The sequence below is a fragment of the Sphaerodactylus townsendi genome, linkage group LG12 (assembly GCF_021028975.2).
Source record: "Sphaerodactylus townsendi isolate TG3544 linkage group LG12, MPM_Stown_v2.3, whole genome shotgun sequence".
NCBI lineage: Eukaryota > Metazoa > Chordata > Lepidosauria > Squamata > Sphaerodactylidae > Sphaerodactylus > Sphaerodactylus townsendi.
This window is the reverse complement of record NC_059436.1, coordinates 22,257,759-22,269,422: the sequence shown is the minus strand read 5'-3', so window position 1 is coordinate 22,269,422 and position 11,664 is coordinate 22,257,759. Positions and strand designations below refer to the sequence as shown.

Genomic DNA, 11,664 nt, shown 5'->3' with positions numbered 1-11,664 from the left:
GTGACCTCCTGGCTATAGAGATCAGGTCCCCTGGAGAAAATGGCTGTTTTGGAGGGTGGACTATTTGATATGATACCCTACTGAGACCTCTCCCCTCTCCTTCCCACCCCCCCCCCTCCAAAGCTCTATTCCCAAAATCTCCAGGAATTTCCCAACCTGCAAGTGGCAACCCTATGAGATGCGCAAATAACAGCAGATACTACACAGCACATACAATAACCAGTAGTCTAATGGGTTCTTAAGAGCCAGAGTGGTGTAATGGTAAAGTGCGTCAGAGTCTAATTTATAGAACCAGGTTTGGTTCCCCACTCCTCTATATGAATGGCAGACTCTAATCTGGAGAACTGGGTTTCATTCTCCACTCCTCCACGTGAGCAGCAGACTCTAAATCTGGTGAACTTGATTTGTTTCTCCGCTCCTCCAGATGAAGTCTGCTGGATGGACTTGGGCCAGTCACAGTTCTCTCAGGACTCATTCCTACCTACCTTACAAGGGGTCTGTTGGGAGGGGAAGGGAATGGGACTGTAAGCCATTGAAAAGTGGGGTATAAATCCAAACTCCTCCTCCTCCTCCTCCTCCTCCTCTTCTTCTTCTTCTTCTTCTTCTTCTTCTTCTTCTTCTTCTTCTTCCTCTTCCTCTTCCTCTTCCTCTTCCTCTTCCTCTTCTTCTTCTTCCTCTTCTTCCTCTTCTTCCTCTTCTTCTTCTTCTTCTTCTTCTTCTTCTTCCTCTTCCTCTTCCTCTTCCTCTTCTTCTTCTTCTTCTTCCTCTTCTTCCTCTTCCTCTTCCTCTTCCTCTTCCTCTTCTTCTTCTTCTTCTTCTTCAGTAAGGACTATGTTCAGCACAAATGTTTATGCAAACAAGCATATACTTTATTCCTGCTGTGTTGCCAGTCCTAATTCTTTTTAATAAACATATACAATCAAAATATTAAATGTAACAATGCTAAAAGGAAAAATGTCAATATTAATCAACTTCTGTAACAGGAGAATGGGGGAAAGGCTCGTATTAAAAATATTGTATAAGTTCCAGGGCATACATTCAATTACATTGTATTGTATTGTATTGTATCGTATTATTAGATTTATATACCGCCCTCCCTTGAAGGGCTTTTCATCTCAGCTGCTTTTATTTCTTTTCTGAACCCTACCCCCCTTAAAGGTTTTTTATCAGCAGACCTTAAAACTGATTCTGTACTTTGATTTTTTTTTCTTAAATCACATTTAATTTATACATGAATGAACACTGCCGGTCCAGGGTTGTCCATGCCAGCAGGCCTGGAGAAAAATATTTTGTCCCCTTACAAGACTAAACTTGCAGGAATTAGCAGCAGAAGCTTTTCATGGCATGGAGGGAAATGGCACCATCATCTGGTAAATGACTTCCCATTAAACCTCTGTTAAAAGAACAGGTCACTTTCACCAGCCTATTGATACCCCACTCTAGAAAGAACAATAAAGCCAGAAGAATAACTGAGTGTCAGGTGGAAGAACTAAAGGACAGGATGCTGATTAGCTGCGGGCAGTTGCCAGAACAGCCCCCTATCAAACGAAACACATTTGAAAATCAAAGACAGGGTGATACAAGGGCTGCCAACCTCCAGGTGAAGCCTGGAGTTCTCCTGGAATTATAACCGATCTTCAGACCATAAAGATCACTTCTCCTGGAAGAAATGGCTCCTTTAGAGGGTGAACTCTATGGCATTATACCCCCACTGAAGTCTGTCTCCATAACAAACCCTGAACTCCTGAGGTTCCACCCCAAATCTCCAGGGATTTCACAAGGGAGGTGAACTGCTTTAAGAATGCAGTTGAGGTCATATAGGTCTGACCACACTTCCAGTTGCCAACTGACTGGAGGAAAAAATGTTGTGTCCTTTTCATAGGGGCTTGAGGGGATCTTATTTTCCAAGAGACATTATTTACCACCAAGCCAAAAAAAACCCCCTTCAGCTACCCTTGCCATAGATCAGGGGTGTCAAACTCATGGCCCTCCAGATGTTCATTAACTACAATTCCCATCAGTCCCTCCCAACATGAGCATTGGCTATACTGGCAAGGGCTGATGGGAATTGTAGTTCATGAACATCTGGAGGGCCACGAGTTTGCCACTTGTGCCATAGATTAAGCCTCTGCTAAAGGGACAGAAGCTGTCAGCAAACCCAGCCACATTAGACACTGGTTTAGTAGCCGATCCCTCTTCCCAGGGAATCCTGGAAAGTGTAGTTTAACAAGTAGGGCGCCCAACAGAGAATTCTCAGCCTCTCAACAAACTACTATTCCCTGAATTCTTTTAGGGGAAGCCGTGAGTATTACACCCCAAATATATCAGCTGCATACTCTGGGTCTACTAAGCCAAACAAATGGGTTGTCCTCTTGGTGGTCAAACAGAGATGTCACTGTTCCACCCTGTACCCTGGCTCCAGTTGAGGCATTGCAGACGGGTACTTCAAGACTGAGATTTCTTCTCGGAATCTCCTCCTTGCTCCACTGGCTCTTCTTGGCATGTTATTTTCACGTCCATGACTTTGGCTCTCCTCTCTTTCCCTGTCCGTGGAGCCTCTATGCTTAAGATGCCATCATGGGTCACTGTGGCTTTGACCAACAAGGGGTCGGCATCCAAGGGAAGGACGTAGGTCCTGGTGAACTCCCGGGAGATGAAACCATGTCGGTCAGCCTTCTGCGGGTGTTGAGCCGTCACCTCCAGGAGGTTATCCACTGTGCGGACCGTGATCTCATTGGGTGTGAAATGACAGACGTCCAGGAACACCTGGAATTTGTGGTCATTGAGGTTGACCTCAGAGACCCCTCGGTCAAGCTGCTTGTTGATCCGAGGCCGAATGTAATAGCCGTGGTACAAAGTGGGAGCTAGAATGTCTCCGGGGGAAATGCCTAAAATAGATAGGAAGAAACGTTATCATAGCTTATCTCCAAAAATGGCCTCATCTGAAGCGCCCCTTAAAGTCAGGACCAAAGCAATCAATCCGTTTGGTGGAACTTTTCTCGTTTAGCTCTGGGAACTAGCCAATGCCAGCCTGGTCTTAGTCTCCTGGTACATCCCCCAAAGATCACTCTGATCAGTGAGTGCAAATCTATTGGTGGTCCCCAGCCCTGAAGAAGTCCGGCTGGCCTCAACCAGGGCCAAGAGTTTTTCAACCCTGGCCCCAGCCTGGTGTGATGCTCTGTCTGAGGAGACCAGGGCCCAGTGAGGTCTATTGCAGTTCTGCAAGGCCTGTAACAGTGGTGGCGAACCTTTGGCACTCCAGATGTTATGGACTACAATTCCCATCAGTCCCTGCCAGCATGGTCAATTGGCAGGGGCTGATGGGAATTGTAGTCCATAACATCTGGAGTGCCAAAGGTTCACCACCACGGGCCTGTAAGATGGAGTTGCCATCTTGGTTGAGGCAGCTGTAGTTAACATCTGGAGGCCTCCCCCATAAACTTCCTCCAAACTTAATCAAATATTGACAATCAATTTGCCTTGTCGAAGGCTTTCACGGTTGGAATCACTGGGGTGCTGTGTGGTTTCCAGGCTGTATGGCCTCACCTTTTCACCTCACAGTATATATACTCCACTTGCTTTCCATTCCTACCATCAGATCCTCTGAAGATGCCAGCCACAGATGCAGGCGAAACGTCAGGAGAGAATGCTGCTAGAACACGGCCATACGGCCCGGAAACCACACAGCACCCCAATCAATTTGCCCCTTAATGTGTAGGTCTCAGTCTAGTGATGATCTGGAATTAGTCACCACTGGATAACTGTATTTATTAATGCAATATTTATATGTTTTAAATATTTTTTATTGTTTTATAATTGTTGTATGCTGCCCCGAGCCCTGAAGAGGAGGGGCAGAATATTAAGAGTAATAATAATAATAAAATAAATAAAATAAAAATAAATAACTAAATATGAGTTAGGACTCAATAGACAGATGTTCATCAAAGAAAGATCCTAAGTGGAATCTATCTGCCTGCCTGTCTATCTATCTCTTATTTTTTAACAACAACAACAACAAAACCTGAAGGAAATTGTAATTTGACTGCATTACAATTAAAATGGCTGTTTTTCCACCCCTGGTGCATACCCATATCTTCCTTTCCACTAATGGAGCTGGGGGGGGGGGGGATTTGAGCAGAAAAATGGCTTAAAGGGGCATAAACCCTTTATAAGGGTTGAAAAGCAATTGAATTTTGAGTGAAAATCACCAGTGGAAAAATGTGAATCCTTCTGTCCCATCACAGTAAGAGTCTGTGTATTAAATAGCACCGTGGTGGCGAACCTTTGGCACTTCAGATGTTATGGACTACAATTCCCATCAGGCCTTGCCAGCATGGCCAATTGGCCATGCTGGCAGGGGCTGATGAATCCGCCTTCTTCCTCCTATATTTAATAACACATTGTATCTCTCTACAGGCATGTCGCTTTCAGGTGTTCTCCCTAGAATGGCAGTTAGGATTGCCTGAGAAAAAAATGTGTTATCTGATCATTTTAAGCGCATCTTATGCAACCGCACCCCAAGCATCCTCGGGCCAGACAACAAAGGTGGGATTTTGCGCAATGAAGTGTGGTATTTTGCCCCAAACACCATTCATTTGAGGTTGCTTTTGGTCTGCCGTTCTGAATGTCCTTGCCTCCCGCTGGGTGTCCTCCGTTTTTCGGTTTCAGTCTTGGTTTATTTATTTATGTATTTACATTTATTCCCAGTCCTTTACCACAGCCTCAGGACGGGCTACTATTGAAACCATAAAAATCTCAAACAACAATAGTAAAATCACAAAAAAAACCCATCCTAAAACTCCCCAAACACTCTAAAGCATAGGTGTCAAACTCGTGGCCCTCCAGACGTAGTGGACTACAGTTCCCATCATCCCGTGCCAGCATGATGCTGGCAGTGGATGATGGGAACTGTAGTCCATAACATCTGGAGGGCCACGAGTTTGATACCTGTGCTCTAAAGTCTCAAGCAACACACACAAAAAGAGGTGTACAGAGACACCTGGGGCCCCCCTCCTCCCGCCCAGGTGAGGGGGATGGTCCAAGAGAACTGGGAGCTGTAGGAGTCACAGTGTAGGGGTCACTGTAGAGAAGGTCCTCTGGGCTGGCCCCACCCCCCTAACTCTGAAGGAGGAAGACAGCCAGGCGGCCCTCCCTCTCCAATCTCAGTGCCCAGGCAAGAATATATGGGCGGATGTGCTCTCCCAGGTACCCAGGACGGAAGCAGTATAAGGCTTTATAGACTTGTGAATAGCCTCTCAAGCTACGCCTCCCCCGCCTCCTTCAGTTTGATCCCCAGGAGACTGGAGAACCTTGTGGCCGTGCCAGGTCTCTGCTTGGCAATGCCACCCTTTTCCTTTACCCCTGGAGGGCACCAACAACAACGATCTGGATATCAACTGCTGCCCCCAGAGACACTGAGAATATCCCCTGCTGAATGCAGTTGCGCCTCTACCCTTTAGGCTTGGCCCCGTTGCTACACCTCCCATGATAAGGCATTGCTCGGGAAGCCAAAGCACAAAGAGTAAGAAAATGCCATCACAGCAAGGTAGAGAGAAGGGGGATGAGAAGAGAAAGGATCACACATCCCCGGCAGGAGACACGGCAGGATCAAACATGGGCCGATCATGAAACAGTAGTTAGAAAACTGGGGTAAATTCTTGGGTGGAGAGCATTTCTCCACAGGTTTTTTTTTTGGGCGGGGGGGGGACACTTATTCTATGCAGCGCTCTGATCAAAATATTTGTACCTTTTCCTATTACAGCAATGGCTGGTCTTAAGCAATCATGAATAAATGAAAACATCAGCTGCAAGGAAAGAAGGACGATATTTTCCCCAGGGGGTCCAAGGCGGTATGAAGGCAATGCTCATACGCATGATATGATACGTTTATGCCATTGTTGTATCATGCAGCATGCAGTCCTTGGGGTTGTTTTTTTTTATACTGTTAAACTTCTCTGCAAAACCTGTTTGACCAGAAACAATAGAGGGAATTAATTCTAAAAAAGGATTGCTGGTCTCCAGTTTTTTTGAGGGTGTACAGAAACAGCGTGGAACAGGTTACATATCTAGGGAGGCAAACCCATTCCAAGTTAAGTCCTGGTTTCTGCATGCAAAGGAACGAGGCAGCAGTGGCTAAGAGCAGGTGCACTCTGATCTGGAGGAACCGGGTTTGATTCCCAGCTCTGCCGCTTGAGTTGTGGAGGCTTATCTGGGGAATTCAGATTAGCCTGCTGGGTGACCTTGGGCTAGTCACAGTTCTTCAGAGCTCTCTCAGCCCCACCCACCTCACAGGGTGTTTGTTATGGGGGGAGGGGAAGGAGATTGTAAGCCCCTTTGAGTCTCCTACAGGAGAGAAAGGGGGGATATAAATCCAAACTCCAAACTCTTCTTAGACTGCTGAGGAGCAGTGCTTCTTCAGACTTGAGGTGGATGGAGGATCATGGAGATTCACATTTTTGTTTATGTTATTTATTCACTTCATTCACATTCCACCTTTCTCCCTAATAAGATCTCAAGGTGGTTTACATACTTCTATCCTCTGTTTATCCTCACAACAACCCTTGGAGGTAGGCTAGGCTGAGAGTGTGCGACTGGCCCAAGGTTACCCAGCGAGCTTCCGTGGCACAGCGGGGATTCCAACCTGAGTCTCCCAGATTCTAGTTGGACGTTCTATCCACTACATCATACTGGTTCTCGAGCCACGTTTGATTGCTGCCCCATGTTAAAATATCCCCACAGACAGAAAAGAAGCTCAGCAAGCGATGACAGGAGGAAGAGCCTTTCCCCCCTCCCTGCTTTGCTAGTTGTCTAAATTGCAAGGAGTTTTCTGTGCTGGATGCTCTTCACCCAACTCCGTCCTACCCACTTAGGGCTCTGTGACTTCATTATTGCCTCATTCTCCTGCCTGTGTGAATGAGGCACAGGCTGGCGTACATCAAGATGGGGGCAGGCAGGGCTATCTGCGCCCCTCACGTGGGGCTCGCTTTCCCCCTTCTTCTTTCCCCAGCCGCCACTGTTACTGCTGTCACCCTCACCCATTGGTCCTGGCATTGGGTGCATTTCCCAGCCCTGGCCATTTCACCAGGCCTACAAGCTCATAGAAGTCGCTAGACAACCGTTGCCAGCAGGCTGGCATGGAGAATGAAAGCCCCTTTATGCCCACTTGCTTTTCTTTTGGAGCGAGTGGGCGCTTGAAGCGAGCGGAATAGTTTCTTGCTGCTTTCTGCATTCTTTCCCCACATAACAGCCACAGCAAACCCCGCCGGGGCTTTCTGAGCAACCCGCAGGGGTAGGGAACCTGCGGCTCTCCAGATGTTCAGGAACTACAATTCCCATCAGCCCCAGATGCTGGCAGGGGCTGATGGGAATTGTAGTTCCTGAACATCTGGAGAGCCGCAGGTTCCCTACCCCTGCGCTAGCTCAACTTTTCACTGCTTAACAGGGCTGGCAGCATTTCCCTACAGCCGCTTCTTGACAGCCACATCCTAAAACTAGCCTGGATCCATAGGGGAAAACAGAGGAGGATAATTCCCCCCCACACCCCCCACTGGTAGTAGTGTGGCTGACCCATTCAATAACCACAACAATTCTGCAAGGCGGGTCATTAGCCTAGTACAATGAATAACTCCAAATCACCCAGTGAATTTAATGGCGGAGTGGGGATTTAAACCTGGGCTCTCCGAGGGGTTAGTTCCACTGCTAGACTGGGTCTCTAGGTCATCCAGGTACGTGAATACTTAAGTGCTGTTCCACGTAGCGTGGCTGCTATTTTGAACAGATTGTAGTTTATAGTGTCTCCTCATGAATCTGTAACCAAGTGGACAATCATGATTTTTCAGTCCGTGCAGGGTGGGCGATTGAAATGAAAGTGAACAAGCGGCACATATTAAGGTGTGAAGGGCCTCCAGCCACGCAGAATTGAGGGGAAACCGTAGTGTGGGTTCTTACACTAGTAGAAAAAGGCATCGAAAAGAGTTAGGGTCAAAAGCTCTGCTCTGCAATGCAGTGCAAGCCGAATCACACCACGGGAATCCACAGCAAAACATCGGAATAGTATTTTGGGGGATGTGTAGAAGCTTTAGGGAGGTCTACTTGAAAGCCATGATTCCTCCTTGAGCTGGTACCAGACTCAGCAATATTTCTAACATCCCCTCCCCACCTTTCTTCCCTTGATTTGCTTAATGTTCGCCCTGATGAAGTTCTGAAGAACTCAGAAGCTAGCTCTTTTTTCTGTGATCAAGACAGTGTAAATAGCTGGCTGGCATTACCCTACAGCTGCATTTTACACACACTTCCGCACCACAAAGACAAGGGGAACATTAGCCTGTGAACCTCTGCTGGGCAGTTATCTTCAAGTCCAGTAGTGAAGACGAAAAAGATTTCCAGGATATAAGCTTTCAAGAGTCAGAGGCTGAAAGCTTAAGGCCTGGAAATCTTGCTGGTCTTGAAGGTGCTACTGGATTCGAATCTTGCTCTTCTACTGCACACTAACAAAGCTACCACCTGAAACTGTCCCTCGGGAATTGTGTATCGTTTCTGGGGGTTTTTTTTAATGGAGATGGATTATTCAGGGGTGTGGTGGTCAAAGTGTCGGGCCAGGATCTTGGAAACTTAAATTCACATCCCCACTCTGACATGGAAGCTTGTTAGGCGACCTCGGGCCGGCCACACCCTCTCAGCCTAACCTACCTCACAGGGTTGTTGTGAGGAGAGGAGAAACGATGTAAGCCGCTTCGTGTCCCCGCTGGGGGGAAAGGCAGGATGTAAATAAAGTAAATAACTAATTCAGCAGAATTGACAGGCTATCCTTGAGATTGTAAGGATGTGAAAGCCTCAGCTGTGGGTATAAAAAGAAAAACATGTTCGGCTTCCCCGCTGCCCTCCCCGCCCCCTCCCCCTTACCTTCTCCAAAGTTCTGATCATAGATCTTGCTGGGGTTGGCAAATTCGTACTCTACGCTCATGGGGTAAGCATGAGGCACGGTGCGCTCGGCCATGCTGTTTGCTGGGCAGCAGACCTTTTGGCGTACCTGTCCCACTCGCTGCGAGCAAAAGCCACTGCCAGATTTGCAATGTTTTCATCGAGCGAATTCCGTCGGGAGGAGGAGGTGATGAAACGTGGACCGAAATAGGCAGGCAGGCCATGGAAGGCTGATCCCTTGGTCAGGGCCCAAAGCTCCTGGCCACATTCCACAAGAGCCATCTTTCTCGCTGCTGGAAGGCGGCAGGAGGCAGCCGGTGACAATGTGGTTGCAGCTGCTAGAAATGTCGGGGAAATGCCGTTCTGCCAGGCCGGCTGGGACAACTGGACAATGAACTGAAATGCACGGCATTGGGGGCTGCTGGGAGGCAAGGGGGGGCTGCAGCTCCCTGCCTGCTCACCCCCCAACTCCTTGTCTCACTCCACTGTTCATGACTGCCATCAAAACCCCCCACGTGACGAGCTGGCGTGACCCCGCATGTTCCCGTGAGCACTCTGCTTCTGTTGTGAGGAGCCACACATTCAAAACCCAGCTCAGCCATCAGTCTCAGCCTCAGTTTCTCTTTATTAAAAGGGAAAAATACCAGGCCAGCTGCAATGGAAGCCATGAGGACGATTGAGCACTTCTCCTGCATTATTGGGCAAAAGATGTCCACGGACTGAACGGAGACCGCCTCGCTTTGCCTGTGCGGCTGAAACTGTGAGAAAGTTATTAATATTTGCAGAAAGATTTTCCTGGCATGAAACAGGAGAACCCCTTTCAGGCAGCAGGTGCACAGACAGCCTGTCTGCCTTGTGGACAGAAGATGAAACCAGAGAAGGAAACGGGGCTGGGCTGGGCTCTCACAGCCCTTCTGGGCCAGGATCTGAAGCTACAGGGCTGAGGACACCCAGGCCAGGCCTTTGCTTTCAATCTTTCCCCAAAGCTTAAAAAAAAATCCTGCAGGGATCTGGAAGGGGAGGAGCCATGGTTGAGTGGCAGAACATCTGCTTGGCATACCAAAGGTTCAATCCCCACCATCTCCAGTTAAAAGATTCAATAGCAGGTGATGTGAAAGGCTTATGACTAAGTCTCTGGATAGCGGCTGCCAGTCTGAGTAGGCAATACTGATCTTGAAGAACCAAGAGTCACATTCAGTGTAAGCTTTATGTTTTCCCATGTGATGCAGCCCATGTGTGTGTGTCCTGGGTCCATCCCTATGCTGTGTGGAGTGAAACTGACACTCCCCTGCTACATATGAGCAAGGTATATGTTGTATCCAGTTGCATTGTTGTTTGTGGGTTGGGGGCATTACCATTTCCTTAACATTTATCTGCTGCAAAACACAGTTGCATTGCAGAAAAGTGTTCCTAAAAAACCCCTGAATCCTGTTGCAGAATTTGGAAATATTTGAAAGACAGAATTTCAGGTGAAACTTGCAACACCTCTGCCAAGCAACACACTGATGCAACATGTAATTTCAACTCTGCCATCAAATCCCAGCTGTGTACCTACATTCCCACTGTACAAAAATGAGAACATGCCGGGAACATGTATGTCATGTTTCTGGATGACCTGGCTAGAGCAAGATTCTGTTTCGAGCAGTTGTTCTCTCGTGCTTCTGGCGGTACCTGGCACTCCAAGGTGCCCCTGCAGGGGTGTGCCAAGCTGAGATCCCTGGATACCTGAGTGTGGACTGGCAGGATGCCACCTACACTGCCTACACCCATGGAGATGCGGGGGCGAAGGCACAGGAACAAAGAAAGTCAGAACAGGACTGGCAGCATTGGTGTCATGCTCAGCTGGCGGTGTCGTAATGGCTGGCAGAAACTCTGGCTCGGCGGCTGCGTCTTCATTCACAAGCCTTCCACAACCAGTCTGGCTCCCAGGTTTAAATTTAACCCAGCTGGTTAAGATGAGTCATTTTTTATTGTTAGCAATCACATGAATGTAAAGGGAAAGTTTCAGGTCTAGAGGAGGGACATGAGGAAGTAAACACTCAGCGTGGTGTAGTGGTAAAGAGCAGGTGCACACTAATCTGGAGAACCGGGTTTGATTCCCTGCTCTGCCACTTGAGCTGTGAAAGCTTATCTGGTGAGCTAGATTAGCTTGTGCGCTCCAACAGGTGCAGGTGAAACGTCAGGAGAAAATGCTGCTAGAACAGGGCCATACAGCCCAGAAACCACACAGCACCCCAGTGATTCCGGCCACGAAAGCCCTCGACAATACAATAGAGAGACTGTTTGCTGAACTCTGTTTAACTCTGAATTAGTACTGCCCCGATCTTCATAGCCCTGACTAGCCCAAGCTCATTAGAACCTGGAAGCTAAGCAGGGGCGGCGCAGGTCAGTATTTGGATGGGAGGCCACCAAGGAATACGAGGTCACTATGTAAAGGAGACACTGGCAACCTATTTCTGAATGTCTCTTGCCTTCAGCATCACCATAGTTGATGGCAAAACAAACAAAACAAAATCTACTGACGCTTCTTTCTATAGATGATGCTATCTTTGTTCTGCTCTTTCTCCCTAGAGCTCACGGCAGCAGTGGCTGGCCATGTTTCATGGCCGAGGGTAGAAAAAGGCAAACTCTATGCTGGGGATAATTTGGAAAGGAGTTGATAATAAAACTGCAAGGATTGTCATGCCCTTATATAAAGCAGTGGTGCGACCGCACTGGGAGTACTGTGTCCAGTTCTGGTCACCA

General features: G+C 47.9%; 1 protein-coding gene across 1 annotated transcript; it reads right to left on the bottom strand.

Moving 5' to 3' along the window:
* Positions 1-845: 845 nt before the first annotated feature.
* HSPB2 (heat shock protein family B (small) member 2) lies at positions 846-9,396 on the bottom strand. Its single transcript, XM_048512689.1, has 2 exons — positions 8,902-9,396; positions 846-2,888 (listed from the first exon to the last, which is right to left on the bottom strand). Exons 1-2 carry the CDS (start codon positions 8,993-8,995, stop codon positions 2,446-2,448), a joined length of 537 nt encoding a protein of 178 aa, XP_048368646.1. The 5' UTR covers positions 8,996-9,396; the 3' UTR covers positions 846-2,445.
* Between the last annotated feature and the right edge of the window lie 2,268 nt (positions 9,397-11,664).

Bases quoted from the DNA above. Each gene is read 5' to 3' on its own strand.
- HSPB2 (XM_048512689.1), bottom strand. From the start codon at position 8,995: ATGGCCGAGCGCACCGTGCCTCATGCTTACCCCATGAGCGTAGAGTAC. The intron at 2,889-8,901 runs GTAAGGGGGAGG...TATCTATTTTAG, and splicing joins TGATCAGAACTTTGGAGAAG to GCATTTCCCCCGGAGACATT.